General features: G+C 42.1%; 1 protein-coding gene across 2 annotated transcripts in view; it reads right to left on the bottom strand.

The window, feature by feature from the left end:
• Positions 1–23,363, bottom strand: part of LOC126470245 (polycomb protein Scm) — a 216,823-nt gene that overhangs the window by 61,912 nt on the left and 131,548 nt on the right. For both annotated transcript variants that reach the window (XM_050097954.1, XM_050097955.1), the window contains exon 12: positions 2,532–2,732. In XM_050097954.1, coding sequence (XP_049953911.1) covers positions 2,532–2,732 — 201 coding nt within the window. The remainder of the gene's footprint in view (positions 1–2,531; positions 2,733–23,363) is intronic.

Raw genomic sequence — 23,363 nt, 5'->3', positions numbered from 1 at the left:
AGGTAATCCCATTCCTGATGTCCAGGCGGAGCTTCAGGGAATCCTCAGAACCTTAGGCCCCCTACAAAACCTTTCACCTGACTCCATCAACCTCCTGACCCCACCGACACCCCGCACCCCTACCTTCTACCTTCTTCCTAAAATTCACAAACCCAATCATCCTGGCCGTCCCATTGTAGCTGGTTACCAAGCCCCCACAGAACGTATCTCTGCCTACGTAGATCAACACCTTCAACCCATTACGTGCAGTCTCCCATCCTTCATCAAAGACACCAACCACTTTCTCGAACGCCTGGAATCCTTACCCAATCCGTTACCCCCAGAAACCATCCTTGTAACCATTGATGCCACTTCCTTATACACAAATATCCCGCACGTCCAGGGCCTCGCTGCGATGGAGCACTTCCTTTCACGCCGATCACCTGCCACCCTACCTAAAACCTCTTTCCTCATTACCTTAGCCAGCTTCATCCTGACCCACAACTTCTTCACTTTTGAAGGCCAGACATACCAGCAATTAAAGGGAACAGCCATGGGTACTAGGATGGCCCCTTCGTACGCCAACCTATTCATGGGTCGCTTAGAGGAAGCCTTCTTGGTTACCCAGGCCTGCCAACCCAAAGTTTGGTACAGATTTATTGATGACATCTTCATGATCTGGACTCACAGTGAAGAAGAACTCCAGAATTTCCTCTCCAACCTCAACTCCTTTGGCTCCATCAGATTCACCTGGTCCTACTCCAAATCCCATGCCACTTTCCTTGATGTTGACCTCCACCTGTCCAATGGCCAACTTCACACGTCCGTCCACATCAAACCCACCAACAAGCAACAGTACCTCCATTATGACAGCTGCCACCCATTCCACATCAAACGGTCCCTTCCCTACAGCCTAGGTCTTCGTGGCAAACGAATCTGCTCCAGTCCGGAATCCCTGAAGCATTACACCAACAACCTGACAACAGCTTTCGCATCCCGCAACTACCCTCCCGACCTGGTACAGAAGCAAATAACCAGAGCAACTTCCTCATCCTCTCAAACCCAGAACCTCCCACAGAAGAACCACAAAAGTGCCCCACTTGTGACAGGATACTTTCCGGGACTGGATCAGATTCTGAATGTGGCTCTCCAGCAGGGATACGACTTCCTAAAATCCTGCCCAGAAATGAGATCCATCCTTCATGAAATCCTCCCCACTCCACCAAGAGTGTCTTTCCGCCGTCCACCTAACCTTCGTAACCTCTTAGTTCATCCCTATGAAATCCCCAAACCACCTCCCCTACCCTCTGGCTCCTACCCTTGTAACCGCCCCCGGTGTAAAACCTGTCCCATGCACCCTCCCACCACCACCTACTCCAGTCCTGTAACCCGGAAGGTGTACACGATCAAAGGCAGAGCCACGTGTGAAAGCACCCACGTGATCTACCAACTGACCTGCCTACACTGTGACGCATTCTATGTGGGAATGACCAGCAACAAACTGTCCATTCGCATGAATGGACACAGGCAGACAGTGTTTGTTGGTAATGAGGATCACCCTGTGGCTAAACATGCCTTGGTGCACGGCCAGCACATCTTGGCACAGTGTTACACCGTCCGGGTTATCTGGATACTTCCCACTAACACCAACCTATCCGAACTCCGGAGATGGGAACTTGCTCTTCAATATATCCTCTCTTCCCGTTATCCACCAGGCCTCAATCTCCGCTAATTTTAAGTTGCCGTCACTCATACCTCACCTGTCATTCAACAACATCTTTGCCTCTGCACTTCTGCCTCGACTGACATCTCTGCCCAAACTCTTTGTCTGTAAATATGTCTGCTTGTGTCTGTATATGTGTGGATGGATATGTGTGTGTGTGCGAGTGTATACCCGTCCTTTTTTCCCCCTAAGGTAAGTCTTTCCGCTCCCGGGATTGGAATGACTCCTTACCCTCTCCCTTAAAACCCACATCCTTTCGTCTTTCCCTCTCCTTCCCTCTTTCCTGATGAGGCAACAGTTTGTTGCGAAAGCTTGAATTTTGTGTGTATGTTTGTGTTTGTTTGTGTGTCTGTCGACCTGCCAGCACTTTCATTTGGTAAGTCACATCATCTTTGTTTTTAGATATATATTTCCTACGTGGAATGTTTCCCTCTATTATATATATATATATATATATACCCTGGACTTCTCAAGAAGAATTACTGACTGGCCCTATCACATTTGTTGGATATATATATATATATATATATATATATATATATATATATATATATATATATATATAGACACACACACACACACACACACACACACCCTGGACTTCGAAATACGAGAGGCAACCTGAGACCTTAAAAAGTTCCTGTATTTTACATATTTTAATTTAGGTAGCACACTTTGGTGATCCAGGGGCAGTTCTGAGCTTCCAGAGAAAATGTACATAAAACTGTGCACAGAAAATCATACCATATATGCTGCAGAATAAATACTGAGTACTTTTGATGTACCACTGGGTATAATGACACTGGAAAAGGAAAATTCTAATACAAACCTGGAACAGATTTTCTAGGCTGCTTAGCTGATGGTGCTGTTGTGGATGCCACAGATGAATATGCAGTAGTTGTGCTTGCTGCCGCTGCTGTTGTTGGACTCTGTCCAGGACGAGAACTTGAATCTGAGCTTTCTGAAGACCACCTTCGTTTCACAGCTGTACTGCTATCTGAGCCACCTTCAGTGCTCACTTCACAATCTTCTGCAAATGAATAAAACTGGACTTAATAGCATCCATGTTTTCCATCATATACCATGACACAAAGTGTACAGATTCAACCAAACAACAACTGTGTTATTATGTTGTGTTGTATTACACTACATTACATGAACATAATAATGCATTAGCAAATTATTACTGGAAAACTGTAGTGAAAAGTACACAGAAAATCAACTGCAAGACAGCAGTGTTAACAAATACTATGTCAACACTGAAGGAGAATTAAAAATTCACTAAGAACGAAAGGGATATCTAAGGTTTTCTCAGTGCAATTAATCAATGGAGTACTTCCAGGTGTTCAGCTGAGTTATTGTTTTCATTTTATGCAGAATACTTTGGACAATCAATCCAGTCACCATCTTCAGGTGCTGCGGGTTGGGCTGTTATGTGTGCTTGCTGCCTGGACTCCAATCAGACTTTGAACACTTTCGTTCACATGTTCTTATTTACACAAGATGGGCAAAATAAAACAGGTCCGGAAAATATTTATAAAAATGACATGGAACTGACCCTCGTTAATGAACAGGAGAGCTGCCCATCACAAAAAATAACAGCAACAGTGATTTTGATGTAACAATCAGTTGCCTCACATGTCTGTGCACACTTATCCGATGTGTGCTCTATGACGAGTACTTTGCTGTGTCATTATGTTTGACTGAATGAGAGGAACAGATATGTTTAGTGACCAGTTAGCATGAAATGGTGCTTACGATAAAGTAACACATGTTCTTTATCAAGTGTTACGTGAAGCACAATTCAAGCAGAACTGTTTCTACTGAAATACAACTCCCACTGTTGCAATACAACTGCCAGTACTACTCCCCTGTGGCCACAGTCACCTCACATATATACCATTAAAACAACGTCAACAGTCTTAGGCATTATTAGGAACAATATTTTAATTAGTTTATAATGACAAATGACATGTATAGAATGATTTAAGCATAATATCGTGCACAGCAGAAACAGTAATTCTTATAATTAGCTTTATCAAATACACTTTTCAGTTCCAAATATTAAATCATGAGTATATTTAATAGTTAATACTATAATACGTTAACTTTGAAGAGAGTTAAAATGATCTTTCACCACTACATCCATATCTGCATACAAACTCCACAAGCCACCACATCATGTGTGGCAGATAGTTCCTTGTACCACTTCTAGTCATTTCCTTTCCTATGCCTACATTTGTGATAGTTCCATTTGACAATTATTACAATTTTATACAAATTATTCCATTCTATCACCTATAAATTAGTACATATTTATTTTACATGCAATTGTCATCTTTTTTTGCAAATTTCTACTAAAGTAATTTCTATTTATTGCATTAATTATCATTTAACAATAATTGGTGTATGTAAAAGAAAGGTATGACCATAAATACAGATTTACCATGTACTACAATATATAAGTCTCAGACTGTTGCATTACAGTGGCAAGCCTGATTGACTCATTGTGCTGAGTCATTTTCTTCCTCATGAATTGCTTTGTAGGATCGTCATCTTCATCTGTGGGCAATGTTGTTCGAAAGATCAAAACTCTTCTTATTGTATTACATATGAGATGTTAGGACTGTCCAGTTTCCTGGCCCTCCCACATATTTCTCAGTGCTACTCTTGCAGTCAAGACATAGAACGCCCGAGCAGGAATTACTGTCTACTTGTACAAAACTTACAACCAGAACAAACAGAAGCCTGCACTTTAACACAAGTGATTTCACAAAAAATTAGTTTTGTGTAATTTGTGCTGCTGTCTTGGTCTGCTACACATTCATGTACAGTTGACAAAAGAAAACTGTTCACACATAAAATGGCTAAGTCCCACATTGCACATTCATGGTGTGTAAAGCCACATCACAAATTGTGTTGAAAGTTTTGCCACATTAATGGCAATATCGGAGTACAGTGGCAACATATCATTATATTAGCGAGATGTACTACACACAACATTGGAAATTAATAAGAATTAATCATTGTACATGGAAGTATAGGATGTCAACAATGATCACAAAATATGTAGTGATTTGACTGGAAGAACTAGATGTGGTCCAAAGGAGATGTTGACATCACTGTGCAAATAGCTTACAGTCAAGGTGGCTGGTCGAAATTCCTTGTATCAGAGTTTGGTTCTGTCATGTGACTAATTTTTATTTTTAATTCCCCATCATGGTAGCTGCCAGCAGCCTTTCTGTAGTAACTTCTCTTGTATTGATGAGTACAACATTGTCTTTAAGACAACTACTGTAGTGCAAGCTAACAGAAACTGTGTCAAAAAATTTGAAACAAAATACAGTGAAGTTATTTTAAGGGTATCCATCTTATAGGAGTGATATAATATTATTATTCTGAGGAGAACATGATTTTAGATCAATCAGACTTCTAGTAAATTTTACCTTTTATAAAGCTCATATTTCAAATGTAGGTGACAATAACTAATAGATTACTTATTCAGTTCCCTGCCATGAACTGAACTGGTAGTGACTCCCCCCCCTCCAAATTATGCACTCAAATGTAAGTGCCAAGTGCAACAGCAATCCTTTTGCACTCTCATTTGGAAACATTAAAATTCACTATCACTCTCCATTTTGAAAACAATCAAGTCCAAATTAAGTTCCCAAAGAGAATGCTTTGTTTGTATGCATAAAACTATTCACAAAAGTAGAAGACAGAAATGGAAAGCAGAAACAGCACAAAAAAACATTAAGACGAAACTTAGTAAGAGATAATAAATGTTTAACTATAAACTCATCAATTTTGGTCTCTAAGGAAAATTACAAATACACTAGAAAAAATAAGTTTAACTATTCAGTAAAATGAGCCTGAATAACATATTTAAATCTGTCAGACTTTATTAAAATTCAACAATGGAAAATTCAGGACGGGATAATGGCAATATTACGAAAAGGGTAGATTTCTGCTCACCATATAGCAACAAAAAGAATGCGAAACAAATAAGCTTACACACACACACACACACACACACACACACACACACACACACACACACACACACACACACACACACACACACTCAAACCTCACACACATGACCACTCAGCAGCCAGAAACAGTGATTTTTGTGTTTGCGCGTGCACGCACGTGTGTGTGTGTGTGTGTGTGTGTGTGTGTGTGTGTGTGTGTGTGAGATTGCGTGTGTGCGAGTGCGTGTGCGCGAGTGCGTGTGCGCGAGTGCGAGTGTACGAGTGCGAGAGTGCGAGTGCGAGAGTGCGAGTGCGAGAGTGGGAGTGCGAGAGTGCGACTGCGCGAGCGCAAGTGCGCGTGCGCACTGGTAAAGGTTCTCCAAGACCAAAACAAGATCACCAGGTCATGTCAAATGTCAAAACCATGCTGATACTTTTCTTTGACTTTGAAAGATTAGTACATCATCAATTCATGCAAAATGGACAAACTGTTAATCAATGGTACTATTGGGGCACGCTTTTAAAGACCTTTGATGCGCAGCAACATGTATGATACATATTTTCGTATTACGAAGGTATAAATTTGAATTCCACCAAACAACGCATGTCACTTTCCGAAGCATTGAAATCGAGATTATGATTCGCTTTTGGAGACCAGTCATAGCTCATGTCACGTGATCTCGCCAGCTGATGACAGTATAGGACACGTGATACAGTCAGCCAATAGCAAGATCACTCTTAAGCAGTGCGAACACACAAATAAGAAAAGTTAATGGTTTAAATTCATATATATATATATATATATATATATAGCATTCACATACAATATTGGTATCGTAGATTAATAAGCTGGAAGAGAAGTTAAGGTTGATAGCTCCAGGCCACAAAAATCCGTTTTGTTATCGTTTAATGTGAGAGCAACAAACAAAGAGGAAACAACAAAATCACTGAACATAAACACAGGTCATGTGGAGACGACCCACTTCCCCACCACAACTCAGACTGTTCTGTGCATCACCCTCAGATTTACTATTATTCCCCAACTGGGGCAATATTAAGTAGTGGCGTCCAGCCACACTTCTGTAACCAGAAGCGGGAGATGGTATTACTCATACGAGACTCAACTGCGCATGTGCAAGAGCCCGCCCGCAACCGCTCAAATGAATCTAATTTAAACAGTTGTCACATCACGCTCATCAGAGGCAATTTGTTGTTATGAAGCATTGCAGCCTTTCTAAAGCGTTTGACACACTTTGCTGTTGGTAGACGCTTGTATGAGCACTGTTCTTTTTTTTTGTGGTTTTAGGGCGCACAACTTCAACGGTCATTAGTGCCCAGACTACGTTAGGAATGCACCGCGAGTCACAAGTTTAAAACAGCAACGAAATGGAAAACACGATAAAAGACAGACTGACAGGCAAAGGATTAAAAAAACAGCATAATCAAATGTCCTTCGAGAGGGTTGTTAAGTTGATAAAATGAAGAAGGGCGGGAGGAGGACGTCCAAGCCGCGGGAAGAGGTTTCAAGGCCCGAAGCTTGTTGTCTCTAAGTGCAGCCCAATCGGCATGCCACAGCGATAAAATGCGCCGACAAATGACCCTGCTACAATCTGACGAAGGGACACAACAAGAAGCTGTCCGAGGCTGGAGGACCGCAGCCTTGGCCGCGGCATCTGCAGCTTCGTTCCCAGGGATACCGACATGGCCAGGAACCCACATAAAGCTAACCGGAGAACCGACGTCCACCAGCTGCTGAAGAGAGCGTTGGATCCGGTGCACGAAAGGGTGAACCGGGTGCGGATCACTGAGGCTCTGGATGGCGCTCAGAGAATCGGAGCAGATGACATAAGCAGAATGTCGGTGGCGGCAGATGTAAAGAACAGCCTGGTAGAGGGCAAAGAGCTCAGCTGTGAAGACCGAACAATGGCCATGGAGCCGGTACTTGAAACTTTGTGCCCTGACAATAAAAGAACACCCGACCCCGTCATTGGTCTTAGAGCCATCTGTATAAATGAAGGTCATATTAATGAACTTTGAACGAAGTTCGACAAAACGGGAGTGGTAGACTGAACTGGGGGTAACCTCCTTTGGGAGCGAGCTGAGGTCAAGGTGGACGCGAACCTGAGCCTGGAGCCAAGGTGGCGTGTGGCTCTCGCCCACTCGAAAGGTTGCAGGGAGTGAAAAATTAAGGTGTTGAAGGAGGCGACGAAAGCGAACTCCAGGGGGTATCAGGGCAGAGACATACAACCCGTATTGACGGTCGAGAGAGTCATCAAAAAAGGAACGATAAGACGGGTGGTTGGGCACTGCCAGTAGCCGACAGGCATACCGACAAAGCAGTATATCGCGCCGGTAGGTGAGTGGCAATTCACCAGCGTCAGCACGAAGACTTTCGACGGGACTAGTATAAAACGCTCCGATCGCAAGTCGTAAACCCCGATGTTGCATGGAGTTGAGGCGGCGTAAGATGGATGGCCGTGCAGAGGAGTATACGAAGCTCCCATAATCCAGCTTGGAGCAGACGATCGACCGATATAGGCGAAGTAGGACAGTTCGATCCGCTCCCCACGACATACCACTGAGAACACGGAGGACATTTAGAGAACGGGTACAACGGGCAGCCAAATATGACACATGTGGAGACCAGCTAAGTTTCCTGTCAAATGTAAGACCTAAAAATTTTGTTGTCTCCACGAATGGGAGAGCAATGGGACCGAGTCGTAAGGACGGTGGGAGAAACTCTTTGTAGCGCCAGAAGTTAATACAGACCGTCTTCTCGGCAGAAAAACGGAAGCCATTGGCGACACTCCAGGAGTAAAGACGGTCAAGAGAACGCTGAAGACAGCGCTCCAGGAAACACGTACGCTGCGCGCTGCAATAGATGGTAAAATCGTCCACAAAAAGGGAGCCTGATACATCAGCTGGGAGGCAATCCATTATTGGATTGATCGCTATGGCGAAGAGAGCGACGCTCAAAACTGAGCCCTGTGGCACCCCATTCTCCTGGCGAAAGGTGTCTGACAGGACAGAACCCACACGTACCCTGAACTGTCAATCCATTAAAAAGGAACGAATAAAAAGAGGGAGGCGACCGTGAAGGCCCCATGTATGCATGGTGTGGAGAATGCCCGCCCTCCAACAGGTGTCATAAGCCTTCTCCAAATCAAAGAACACAGCCGCGGTCGGGCGCTTCCGCAAGAAGTTATTCATAATGAAGGTCGACAAGGTAACCAGATGGTCAACAGCAGAGCGACGCCTACGAAATCCACATTGTACAGTGGTAAGTAGGCGTCGAGACTCGAGAAGCCAAACCAAACGGGAGTTAACCATTCGCTCCATCACTTTACAGACACAGCTGGTAAGCGAGATGGGTCGATAACTGGAAGGCAAGTGCTTGTCCTTCCCCGGCTTAGGGATCGGGACAACAATAGACTCGCGCCAGCATGCGGGAACATGTCCCTCAATCCAGATGCGATTGTAAGTATGAAGAAGAAAACCTTTACCCGCAGGAGAAAGGTTCTTCAGCATCTGAATATGAACAGAATCAGGCCCTGGAGCGAAGAACCGTGATCGGCCAAGTGCGTTTTCGAGTTCCCGCATGGTGAATGGGGCATTATAACTTTCACGATTCGAGGAGCGGAAGTTAGGTGGCCTAGTCTCCTCTGCCTGTTTGCGGGGGAGGAAGGCAGGGTGGTAATGAGTGGAGCTCGAAACCTCTGCGAAAAAGCGGCCGAAGGCATTGGAGACAGCCTCAGGGGCCACAAGGACGTCATTTGCGACCGTCAAGCCAGAAACTGGTGAGTGGACCTTAGTGCCAGATAGCCGGCGCAGGCTACTCCAGACAACAGAAGAAGGAGTAAAACTGTTGAAGGTGCTTGTGAAAGCAGCCCAGCTGGCTTTCTTGCTTTCTTTAATAATACGACGACACTGTGCACGTAATCGTTTATAATTGATACAATTCGCCACTGTAGGGTGGTGTTTAATGGTGCGTAAAGCACGTCGACGAGCACTTAAAGCGTCTCTACATGCTGCGGTCCACCAGGGGACCGGTACGCGACGTGGAGAAGAAGTAGGGTGAGGGATGGAATATTCAGCAGCAGTGAGAATGACTTCCGTGAGGTGTGCGACCTGACGATCGCAGCTTGTGAAGGTTTGATCCTGAAAGGTCGCCCTGGAAGAGAAGAGCCCCCAGTCTGCTTTGGAGATGGTCCAACTAGATGAGCACGAAGAGGGGGTATGCTGCAGGAGATGGATAACACACGGGAAGTGGTCGCTCGAATATGTATCAGAAAGTGCATACCACTCAAACCGGCGTGCAAGTTGGGGAGTACATATAGAGAGGTCTAAATGGGAATAGGTGTGAGATGTGTCCGAAAGAAAAGTAGGGGCGCCAGTATTGAGGCAGACAAGATTGAGCTGGTTGAAAAGGTCTGCTAACAGGGAGCCCCTCAGGCAGGATGCTGGAGAGCCCCAAAGGGGATGGTGGGCATTGAAGTCTCCAGTTAACAAAAATGGTGCAGGTAGCTGAGCAATAAGTTGCATCATGTCTGCCCTGGTAACGGCAGACGACGATGGAGTGTAAACGGTACAAATGGAAAATGTAAAAGTGGGGCGAGTAATGCGGATGGCAACTGCCTGCAGGCCGGTGTGCAATGTGATGGGATCGTAGTAAATATCATCCCGGACCAGCAACATAACCCCTCCATGAGCCGGGATACCTACCACAGGGGGTAGGTCAAAACGCACAGAGGTGTAGTGTGCCAAGTCAATTTGATCGCATGGGCGTAGCTTCGTTTCCTGGAGGGCTACGACGAGCGGACGGTGCAAGCAGAGCAGCAACTTCAAGCCCTCTTGGTTGGAGCGAATGCTGCGAATATTCCAGTGAATAAGTGCCAACGTAAGAAGAAAAGGAAGATGAAAGAAGGGGTCACCTCGAAGGCCGCTGAGGGCCTGGCTTCGAGCGAGCACTGCCGCTGCTATCAGTAGGCGGACAGTCATCGTCCATTGGTTCTATAGGTTCATCGGCCATCTTGGTAAGGTGGCCGGGAGGAGCAGCTTCCTCCGCCGGTGAACGGCCAGATGTTTGGCTACCAGCGGTGCGGCCAGGCGAAACGGATGACGGCCTGGGATGGCAACCGCTGGGTGGCGCAGGAGAAGAAATGCGCCGTGGCGGAGAAGGAGAACTGTGCTTCCTATGAGCCTTCTTGGAAGGTCGTTTCGTGGAAGTACCGGTCGATGGCTGGGAGGTCGAGGTACGTAGGAAGTCTGCACGGGACGGTTTCTTCTTGAAGGCCCGTACATCTGACTTCTGGGTCTTCGTCTTAGCAGAAGCTGATGAAGGGGCTGGTGTCTGTGGGGTAATGGAGGAAGAGGAGACGTCGACCGCACGATCTTAGCACTGGCCGAACGGACGACCGTGGTGCTGAAGGTCAGATCGCATGTCTGGGTTGCCACCTCCCCGGTAGTCCGAGGAGAGGCGAGGACAGTACTGTATTTCCCCGCTGGGAGCAGCGTGGGCTTCCTACTAGCCAACAGCTTGCGAGCAGCTGAGGTGGACACTTTCTCTTTGACCCGAATTTCTTGGATACAGCGTTCTTCCTTATAGACGGGACAGTCACGGGAGGATGCGGCATGGTCACCCTGACAGTTCACACAACAAGGAGATGGAGGTGGACAGTCACCCTCATGGGCATCCCTGCCACAAGTGACACATTTAGCCGCATTGGAACAAGACTGTCGAGTGTGATTGAAATGCTGACATTGGTAGCAGCGCGTAGGTGTCGGGACATAGGGGCGAACAGAAATAACCTCGTAGCCCGCCTTGATGCATGATGGCAGCTTAACACTATCAAAGGTCAAGAAAAGTGTCCGGGTCGGTACAAGGTCATTGTTGACCTTTTTCATGACCCTATGGACAGCTGTCATGCCCTGCTCAGCGAGGAAAGATTGAATCTCCTCGTCAGTCAATCCGTCGAGGGACCTAGTATAGACCACACCACGAGACGAATTCAAAGTTTGGTGAGCCTCGACCCGGACAGGGAACGTGTACAGGAGTGTGGCCCGAAGCAGTTTTTGTGCCTGAAAGGCGCTCTCAGTTTCTAGTAACAAGGTACCATTACGCAACCTGGTACAAGATTTGACAGATCCGGCTATGGCATCTACGCCCTTCTGGATAACGAAAGGGTTGACAGAGGAAAAATCCTTTCCATCCTCAGATCGAGAAATGACGAGGAACTGTGGGGTAGGCGGTAGTACTTTAGTCACTGGGGGCAGGTCATGTTTCCGTTTGTGGGCAGAAGTTGAGAGAGAAGAAGAGAAATCCATTGCGGAGGAATCCCCCATGATTGCCAGCGTCTCCGATGGCGCGTTCCTTCCTTAAGGGGACCCTCTCAGAGGGCACTCCCGCCTTAGGTGAATGTTTACACCTCAGGTCACACCTCCCGAGAAACAGACGGAGGGACCAATCGGCATGGTCAGAAGGTATCAGCTCAGGCAATCACCCCTCCCTGGGCCTGGCCTTTACCAGGGGGTACGTGCGTGCCTTACTTGTCTACCCAGGGCAGGGAATTACGCGTTACCCCATCACCGGCTACGCGTGCGAACGCGTGGGTCGGCCTTCAGGCGCGCACAGGGAGGAGGGAAGAAGAAGAAGAAGAAAAAAAGAGAGAGGGAGAGAGAGGACAGACTGTCTCAAACGCCGAGGCAGAGACCAGAGAAGGCAAGGAGAAGAAGGCAAGGAGAAGAAGGCAAGGAGAAGAAGGCAAGGAGAAGAAGGCAAGGAGAAGAAGGCAAGGAGAAGAAGGCAAGGAGAAGAAGGCAAGGAGAAGAAGGCAAGGAGAAGAAGGCAAGGAGAAGAAGGCAAGGAGAAGAAGGCAAGGAGAAGAAGGCAAGGAGAAGAATGCAAGGAGAAGAAGGCAAGGGAAAGAGTAAGGAAGACAGTGAGATGGAGAAGAACAAAGAAAGGAACCAACCAAAGAAGGAAGAAACGAGAAGTGAAAAAGCAAAAAGACCACAAATATAGGTCGTGGGACCATCCGTCTCTGGACGCAGGCGCTAACTACCCTCTTGAGGGGGATCGACTCCTTTTAGTCGCCTCTTACGACAGGCAGGAAGACCTCGGGCCTATTCTAACCCCCGGACCCGCAGGGGGGGGAGCACTGTTTTGTTGTTGTATATGGCGCATTTCCTTTGCAACTTAAGATTTTTTTTTCCTCCCTCTCGTTCATATTTTGTTGCTGCAGTATTAATCTGCAGTAGCGGGATACAGTAATATCCTTTGTTAGAGTATTGGTTCTTACCAGTCAAAATCACAAAAATTTAACTGAAAACTAGAACAATGAAAAATTCCAGAAATTCTAAACAATTCCCGGGTTTTTCTCAGTTTTCTCCCGGATGAAAAAATTCCCGGGTTTTTCCCGGATCTCCCGGCTGTTCCGGGTCGTATACACCCTGTTAATATTTCATTAGTGAAAGTATATATAGCATTTTCCGTTGAAAAACCCTTCTGGAAACCAAACTGACATTTTGTTAAAACTTTATTTTTACAAAGGTGTGAAGCTACTTTACAAAACATTAGTTTTTCAAGAATTTTGGATAAGACAGTCAGAAGAGAGATTGGGCGGTAGTTGTTGACATCAGACATATCCCCTTTTTTATGCAGTGGTTTAATAATGGCATACTTCAGTCTATCTGGGAAAATACCCTGCTTCAGAGATCTATTACATATGTGGCTAAGAATCCCATTTATTTCTTGGGAACAAGCTTTTATTATCCTGCTGGAAATGCCTTCAATTCCATGTGAGCTTTTATTCTTGAGAGAGTTTATTATCTTCCTAGATTTCAGAAGGAGAGGTGGGTGGAATTTCAATTGTATCAAATGGTGTGGGTAAGGCCTCTTCCATTAACTGCCTTGCTTCTTCTAATGAACATTTAGATCCTATTTTCTCTACAACATTTAAAAAATGATTATTCAAAATGTTTTCGACTTCTGGCTTCTTGTTTATCAAGTTTCCATTTGGTCCGATGGTGATGTCGTCATCCTGTACTCTTGGTTGCCCTATCTCTCTTGTAATAATATTCCAAGAGGCATACCAAGACTTCTTCCGGAAGTGGAAACAGGTTTGGGAAGTGTGTATCACTTGTGGAGAAGAGTATTTCAAAGAAGACCATTTTTGAACAGTCCTCGCATGCTGTCTGATTGAGAAGACCTTTTGGTCAAAAGCTTACTTGTTTAACAATATTTTTGTTGTGCCTGTCTTTATTAAAATTCAGCTGAACATGTATAATGATCTGAAAGAGATAAGCAGGTATAAAACGGCACGGCCTTCCAATTGACAAGACGGCCTTCCAATTGACAAGACAAGTGTAGAACATGGTTTTCCAATGGAAATTATGGCTCATTTCTTCCTCATTTTCAAGAAAAATAAAATTCAATAGTTTTGTAGTCTGCAGGTATGAAACTACAGACTCTAGATGATGCAATGCACTACACTTTACCTTACTGAAATAGTAATTTAATTTGAGAAAGTGACTAGTTATGTTCTGATTTGACATTGCTTTTAATTTATCAAGCAGATACTATCATTCCTAAAAATATTTCTGAACATAGAGGAGAGGTGCCTATTATGAGAGAATCTGCTAATGTGAGAAAGCTAGGTTCTGACAAAGTAAGTGCTCATCTCTGTTGGGAAGTATCCAAACTTAATTCTCACAGCACCTGTGCAGAGCAGTGGCAATAAGACCACTACGGACATTGTCGAGAACCCCTGATTGTAAAAGTGTTAAATTTCTAGCTTTTTAATGTATGTCAAAGGTGGGCAAATGCACTAACACAGGCATGGGTGCCTGTGTGAGTCCACACTGCTTGCCCGTGGGCATTGTCAGCCAGCAGTTCCCCCTCCACTTCACTGATAGTGTCATTCCTTTGTTACCAGAGCACATGCTGCAAGATGGGCCTGTTTACTTCATGTCAGTGTTGAAGTCTCTTTTGTGTTGGTGGTAGGCCAAAATTAGTGAGAGGCAAACAGCTGAAGAGAAGTTAGGATCCTCAAAATGAAAACTGGTTGAATCCCTACACTTCAGCCTGCAGTGGGAAGAAATTTACTTTTTTTTTTTTTTTTTTTTTTTTTTTTTTTTTTTTTTTTTTTTTTTTTTTTTTTTTTACTGAAACACAAAATGACCCTCAGTACCTCATTTGTAATGTTATTATATCAGAATGGAAGAAGTACAATGTAAAGTGGTGGTTTTTTCTTTTCTTTTTGTCTTTGGATGAAAGCACGGATGTACCAGACATTGCTCATATTGCTGTACTTGTGAGAGATGTTGACACTGAGTTCGGTGTCATGGAGGAACTCATTGATTTAGTGCCAATGCTTGACACAACTATGGCCGAAGACATATTTTCTTGCTTAGGAAAAATTATTGACAAATATGACCAATGATGGGAAAAACAGATAGAGCTCTTGCAATGATTGGTCAAAATGATGGCATTGTTGCTTTGATAAGAAAAAATGTAAAAGACATTGGTATTCAGCAGGAAACACCAGTCGCACTCCGCATCTTGCACTGCGTTAATCTGCTGGCAAAAAGTGCCAAAATAAGTCGTGTCATGGACATTATTGTATAAACTGCCAATAAACTCAGATTACAGGTTTTGAGACATTGGTAGTTTAAATCCTTTCTGGCAGAGCGAGAGTGTAATTATGGCGAAGAGTTGTATGTTTGTGAAGTATGCTGGCTGAATCGAATTACTGTTGTTTTAGAACAGTTTTTCAACATGCGCTATTCATGGACATGATAGTAATGCCAGTTAAACGAGTTAATGAATCCACACGGATTTTATGTCTTGCATTTGTAACTGACTTTACAATGCACATCAGCGTCTTGAGTAAAACTTTGCAGGGTAGAAATAAATTAATTACTGACTGTTTTAACACCATTTTGGATTTTAAAACGAAATTGCCATCGTGTATAAAACAACTTTCAGAATTGCACACTTTTTAATTGTTGCACTAATTATAAATGAAATAAATCCTGAAAAGGAGACTGAGTGAACATCTTGATGAACATGGTCCTGTGTTGCAGGCTTTGTGAGAAAACTTGAAGTAAACTTAGTGACTTAAATCAATTTGAACTGGATTTTAGTATTTTTGCAACTTCTTTTGCAGTGAACGGTGAAAGTGTGCCTCGTAAAATTCCACTGGAGGTCAATGACTTTTGCTTAGTCATGAGAGCTTGGGGAGAGGTTTCACAATCCATAAAAACCTTGATACGGTTTACAAGACCTTCCCTAGAGAACAATAGCAGCTGGTGTTTGCTGTATGTTCGGGACCACATATTTGCATGAAAGTGTTTTCTAATCAATGAAATTAACAAAGCTTATGAGTACTGACATTCATCTGACTGGAACAATACATTTGATGAGCAGTAATCTCACCCCAAACATAGAGATGTTAGTAAAAAACACTTAAAACCAACTGCACAGTGATTAAAACAGATTTATCTTTCTTTTTCATAAGTAGTAGTCCACCTCCAAATTTAACACTTTTCAGTAAGATTACATTATTAAGTTAATAGATGTTTAATAAAAGAAGCATGTATTCTTTGTTTATTACTTTATGTCTTTACCTTTCATAAGGAAAGTGCAATGTGCTCAATGACTGTGATATGATGTCCAAACTGCTTAAGAGCAGCAATCAGTTGTTTTCATACTAGCTTTATTAGAGCAGAACCAGATTTCAGCTAGTAACTAGCCATTATCAATGCAGTATTTCAGAGTTATAACATATGCCCTAGTACATCTACACCTGGTGTTTGGACTCATAAGTCTGAAATACAGCTTTAAAGTCTTCAATGAATTGTCATGAGAGTCTGAACAACAGGTGTAGAGATACTAGGGCATGTATCACAACTCTGAAATACTGCACTGATAATGGCTAGTTACTAGCTGAAATCCGGATCTGCTCTAATAAAGCTGGAATGGAAATGATGACCAATTGCTACTATTTATCATTTTGAAAGTTAAACTTTATTTCTTTTTCTTATCCCTAACCTTCCGTCCACCCCTCGCCCTTCCATTACCGGTTCCCCACTGAACAGAATGGCAAAATTTGGAACATAACGCACTGCTTGTACCTGCTGCCAACCTCTGTAATATATTACTTTGCAGTGTTGATGTGCTCATTACAGCATTACACAGTGAAAACATTGTTGTTAATTTGCTTCTTTGTCACTGTGTTGTGCCTCTATTGAAATGCAGACTGTCAATTGCTTTTCTATCATCCACTGGTTTAATGTGAACACATCCCTGCCCCCCCCCCCCTTTTTTTTTTATAATGAAGTGAGGACTGTGCATTTGATCTCAAACAGGGTAGCCACTCAAACTTGAATTTAAAAAACACTGAGAATTCCATGTATTTCCAGGTAAGTATTACAAATTTCCAGGTGAATATATTCATTTCTTTCTCATATATCGTGACTACAGACTTTAATAAGTAATGGTTCTCGTCTACAAAGGAATGGAACTTGATTAGCATAAAAAAGTGTTTGAAGTGTTGTGTATACCTATAGTTTACGGAAAAACAATACTATTGAAGGTGGTTTACAATGAAGTGGTTAAAAATGCTGACAAAAGGCCACTCACAACGAAAGCAAAAACATTAAATTAATAGAAATCTATTTAAAATTAAGCAGGCTTATACAACATAATACAATTTTATGCAAAAAAATAGTACACTTTAATTACTATTTTCAATAACAAATAATGTGTACTTACACAGTAATTATAATTTAAATGTTTAATTTATGCTAGTTCCAAGGATTTCTTGAAACATTTAAGTCCCTACTCGAAACACACAAAACGTCTATTTAGTAATTTGGTAGAGGAGGAAAATTTTGAATTTTTCAGATAATTTCACTATTTATGAAACAAATACAATATCACAATGCAGTTATCTAATCTTTTAAAGTCTTTATTTGTTCTTCAAGTGCAAACAGTTCATCTGTAGCACTTTCTAAAATTTTCGAATGGTTTGTTCCCAACTCTTTCACCATTAACTGAAAAGCCAGTTTCAGAGTTAGCATTTCCATGGGAAAGACTGCAAACTAATTTCATAACAACCACCAGATTTTGGTATTTATCACTAAGGATATCCTGCCAGAAATGATCAACTATCTTTTCAGAACGGCTGTATTCTTTAAAAGAATTGATAACATGTGATAGAGAAGTCAGATCCTTGCATTCATGCATTACATTATATGCTGCAATTCCACTTATGTGACTACTTTCTGTGAGAATACAAAAAATCTTATAAATACATTATTTTGCCAAACTGGTGTCTGATAAAATTGAACCTGGGTCAAGACACGTAATGACAAGTGTCAGCAGATAGTTTAAGGGTGACATGTTATTCAGTTTGAAGACAAGGGTTTGAAGACCTGTCTTACAGGCTTGTCAAAGCTTAAGAATATTGACAGTTCCCACATCCGAACTGGTTTTCTTTAATTCTTTATGGGTATCAAAACCTAGAATTATGTTTTTCACAGTTAACAGATTTTTTACTTCCTTGGCAGCAGCAACCTTGAATGATGTGCTTTTTTCTAACATCTCTGGCTTCATAAAACATCCTAATACTGTTTTTATTATAGATACCAAAACTTTGTGGAGAAACGGCGTTAACGGGGCATCTGTCTGCGACTGTGTATCAAAAGGTTCAATATCGCAGGCTAACAACTTGAAAAAAGCAGTTTTGGCACACAGCAATGGATCAGTAATAAAGTTAGTCACCAACCTGAAACTTTCACTCTTTGGTTTATTCTTAGCCTTCTTAAACACCTTGAGAAATTTCTTCGTGTTTGGTGTTATATTGATTGTTCATTGAGCAACTGAGGAATTATCCAGCCAATCTGGTACAACTTTTTTTTTTTTTTTTTTTTGCCCCAAGTCTGAATACTGAGCATATGATGTTCTACTGGTTGGGGCACTCTTGAACAAATTGTAAAAGGCACTCAAAATTAATGCAGTGTCCCAATGTGTTTCCTTGATTGCACCTCTGAAAGCATTATGCACATAATGAAGCCCACAGCTGCCAATATCTAGCGGTTTCAACTCTGCTGACTATGCTTTATATTCTTTCAGAAACAGCCAATTCACATTTGGCCCATCCACTAAATCTGGAGAATCTTTCCCTTTGGTGTGTCTTTTGTCACATCAATAAAAGAAGGAAAAAAGATCAGTAGCTCTGGAACAACCAAGAAACCAGGAAGTAAGGTATCTTGCTGTTATCTCTTTTTTTTTATCTTCATCCCAAAATCTTTCATTTAAATCCATCTGTGTGCATTCCACGATTTTATTCAGTAATTCACCAAAACCGAGAACAAAATTACTGGCTTTCGTCAGCAATCTGAGAAACTGTTGATTAAAATAAGGCACCGTTCCGAACAGAAGAACATATCCTATCTTATCTCACTAAGTTGCAATCTTGTTAGCTACAGCACTACCTTTACACATTCTTGAGATTACAGCAACATCCTTTTCAGCCTCCTGAAGTGATTTGTGTGCCATAACTGTTCAAACAAACCAGAGAATTTCTGCCATCGTTAAACCTTCTTTTAATACAAATTCTGAATGTCTGCATGGACGATTTGCTGTTCAACCTAACAGAGATGCTTTAGATTCTGAAGATGATGATACTGGGTCAGAAGTACTATGTGACAGAATAGCAATTAACTTTTTTGGCTGAAAAACCAGTGCAACTTGAGACTACGTCCTCTTACGTAGGACACGTTGTGTATGCTTTTTCCCCTTCATGTGGCCAAAAAGTGCCTGACATCCCATATTAATTAAAGATATCTGGCCACAGCAGTAACTGCAATAAGCTAAAGTAGGGAGACCAGGCACATGTGCTTTCAATTTATGTGACTTTTCCAAATATCTTGATAAAATATCTTGAAATGAAAGGTAGCACTGTTCATCTGTAAAAGAAAAAAATACTTACACCATTTCAACACACACACACACACACACACACACACACACACACACACACTCTCACACACACACACACTCTCTCTCTCTCTCTCTCTCTCTCTCTCTCTCTCTCTTTATTATCATGTTTAAGCTGCATATACACTGTCACAGGAATCATATTGGTGCTTGAAACATGTTTCCTGTAGCATTTTGTCACATCTTTGTTTCTGTCCACACTGGTGGCAATGATTTCTTGTAGTGTATTCCCACAGTCTGTAACACTGTTTGTCATGTAGTTTTTGTATCATCTGCTATGTTACGTCTGTTGATGAGGAAACGGTAATGATACATGGCGCTGAACTGTTAATACTCTAAGAAGGCTCACATAAGCAAAGTGAAAGGCCTCATCATTGTTGGTGGACAAAAACATAGTACCTGAAATTAGGAGGGCATTGGTGGAATTCCAGAAGGTTTGTGTAATGGTAACTAAATGAAAAACATCGTTAAATATGTGAATTATCAAGTTTTTATTCAGTTGGTATGATTCCACACAAATCATCACAAATTACTTAATCAAAAGTGTTGTTACTTTCCGGGTTGCATATGAATGTGACATGAGAATGAACTTAGCAGCAAACTTTGCAGTGTGTCTTTTTTGTGCTGTTCTTTTACAGCTTATTTCACACATTCAACAAGCAGACCTCAGCCTGGTACAGCAATATGTAATAATTCAACAGTATTTTGCATTAACCACTCAATTTTTTCAGAAAAACTCACTACAACAAGAGTAAAAACAACACGGATCAACTTTTTACACCAGACACAATGCGACATATTAACACACACTAGTACCATGCAGTGTTGAGCCGGAGACATGTATTAGCTGCTTGAAAACTTGCTTCCTTCAATCCAAACCGACATTGCTACAGATATTTGTTTCCGTATTTGAAAACATGTTTTGGAACGGTGTCCCCAAGCTGATTCATTAACACAGAATAACAACCATCTTTTAACATCAACAATTTAAACAAACTTTTCCAAAGAGATAAACATTTAATCACAAGCAGAGAACGTACTAGGGGATAACAGACTAAACACTGGAAAAAAAGAAAAATGTAAAATACTGGGTGGCGCACGAAATGTGTTACCAATTGTTTCTTTCACAATTTATGACACACATTAGATATCCCACTAGGATCTCTACAGCAGTACCAGTAGAGCTTGGAAAAACAAATGCGTTTACAAAATGATGTGTAATTCACAATACTGCCGCTAAGAGACTAGTAAGCAGCAATGGCTGATAATGGAAGACTGACGACACAGCAAAGATCGGCAATTGTGTTACTTTTTCATGAAACGAAAAGCCTTGTTGTGACTCAGAGGCGTTTTCGACAACAGTTTAACACACGATGGGTCCCTTGCAAGAAGACCATCCACAGGTAGTATGATAAATTTGTACAGGAAGGAACAGTATTCGAAGCGAAGCAACCTCGGCCTAAGCCTGTTTGTTTGCCAGAGAATACTGAAGCGGTACGAGTTGCTGTACAGAGAAGTCCCGGGAAATTGTGTAGAAAGGCAGCAGTGCAACTGGGAATATCCAGACGCTCCTTCCAACGCATTCTTAAAAGTGACCTCCATATGTACCCTTACCAAGATGACCTGTGCACAGAAGCTCACTGAAGAACACAAGCAGCAAAGACTACTGTTTTCTCAGTGGGCAGAGGATAGGGAAGAAACTCTCAACAACGTTTGGTTTTCAGACGAGGCACATTTTCATTTAGACGGTGTGGTTAACAAACAAAATGTACGCTTTTGGGCCACTGAAAACCCACAAGAGCTTCATGAACGACAACATTATGCTCCGAGGATTACAGCGTGGGCAGCAATTTCCAGTCACGGACTTATTGGACCCTTTTTCTTTCAAGAAACGGAACAGCAAGCGTTATTTGAGCATGCTTCACAATAGCTTCATTCCACAGCTTCTTGCTACTGCCTTGCCCTTCAATACGCAGTGGTTCGTGCAAGATGGAGCAAGGCCACATACTACAAACACTGTGTTGGAGTTTTTACATGAGCATTTCGACATGCGGATCATTTCACTCAGGTTTCCAGGTCACTTCAATGACGGACAAAATTGGCCTCTCAATAGTCGAGGCCTCAATCCATGTGACTTTTTTCTTTGGGGGTACCTGAAGGAAAAAATTTTCCCAAAATGTCCACGTGATTTAATGGAGCTCAGAAGACTTATTCTTCAAGCTTGCAGTGAAATTACGGAAGACATGTGCCGTAGGGTAATCACTAACTTCAGTGTTTGTTTGAAGGAAGTTAGGAAACAAAATGGTGGACATATTGAGCATGTGCTGAGTTAGAACAAATCTCCATGGACAACTTTTCATTGTAGTATATGTTCCTTTCAGATTGTATTGACAATAAAGTTTATATTCAAAAACAAAATGGTAACATTTCGTGTGCCACCCTGTAAGTTCAAATCAGCATGAATGAAATTTAAATACGTGTGTTGAGATACCATGTGAACACGGATCTAGCTAGTTTTGCGTTTATATATAGTAACCTGCTTTATCAATTTTAGTTTAGATGAGATGCGTAATGCAATATATGTTGACTTCACATCACATGTTGAAAACGCATATTTGCTTAAGTTGGCTGTGAATACACCATGTAAACACATAATAAATGTTATATTGAAAGTAATATTTTTACCCCACCTTTTGTGTAACAACTGAAATGTGACAATAAAATTTAATCACTGGAGCATATGAAGTTTATGAAAACCATTATTTAAAAATACACTTGTTATGTATCAAACAATGTTGCAACACAAGTCTCTGTTCCCTTCGACCGCATATTGGTACCAACATTGTTCAACATTCACAGTACAACGCCGAGACACTCGAGACAACTTTCAGTTTAACTTGTATACGGCCTGTGTAAACATATATGACGCATGGATTGTGGCCAGTGCATTTGCAGTCCTTAGCCTGAATAATTATATTTTATCACTGCAAAACAAAAAGAAGGAAAATATGTAATATAAATTGGTGGGCCCTAAGACTTCACATATTTTGAAATCAGAAAGTTTTATGTAAGGTATAAAATCATACACAAATACATCCATAAATGTATTTCTTGCTGGTAAAGTTCCATAAAATGAAGAACTCCACTATTTCTGAGATGGTGATCTGAAGAATAGTACCGGGAAGCGACATATAGCCAACCATGAGAACTGAAGCTTCGTTGGCACCTTATCGATACTGGCTACAATGCCCTTTGATGTTTGGTTGAAATACCGAAAAGAAACAGAGTTTTACCATGAGTGGGGCCAATATTCATACAAGTATTATGCTTTGAAATATTAGGTATTTTAAAATTTGTCGTTTATAAAATTAAATTACGAAGATAAGTTAAAAATACTAAATTTCCTGAGATTTTAAGAAATTCCCTGGGTTTTCCAGGTAAAATGTAATTCCCTGAGAATTCCAGGTTTTCCAGAGCAATCACCACCATACTCAGAGGAAACTGGAGCATGAAACATGAGCTGGTCACATTGGGGCAAGGGGGGGGGGGGGGGGTGTTTGGAAGAAAAGGAAAGGAAAAATAAATTTACTCACTGACAAATGTAGGAAAACATTAAGACTGCCTTACAAATTAATAACTGACATGTAAAGCCATTGGTGCCAAGATGGCCCAGAAAAGAATGCAT

Source organism: Schistocerca serialis, chromosome 3 (assembly GCF_023864345.2).
Source record: "Schistocerca serialis cubense isolate TAMUIC-IGC-003099 chromosome 3, iqSchSeri2.2, whole genome shotgun sequence".
In the NCBI taxonomy this organism is placed as follows: domain Eukaryota; kingdom Metazoa; phylum Arthropoda; class Insecta; order Orthoptera; family Acrididae; genus Schistocerca; species Schistocerca serialis.
The sequence above is the reverse complement of the archived record's forward strand: the minus strand, read 5'-3'. Positions and strand labels throughout refer to the sequence as shown.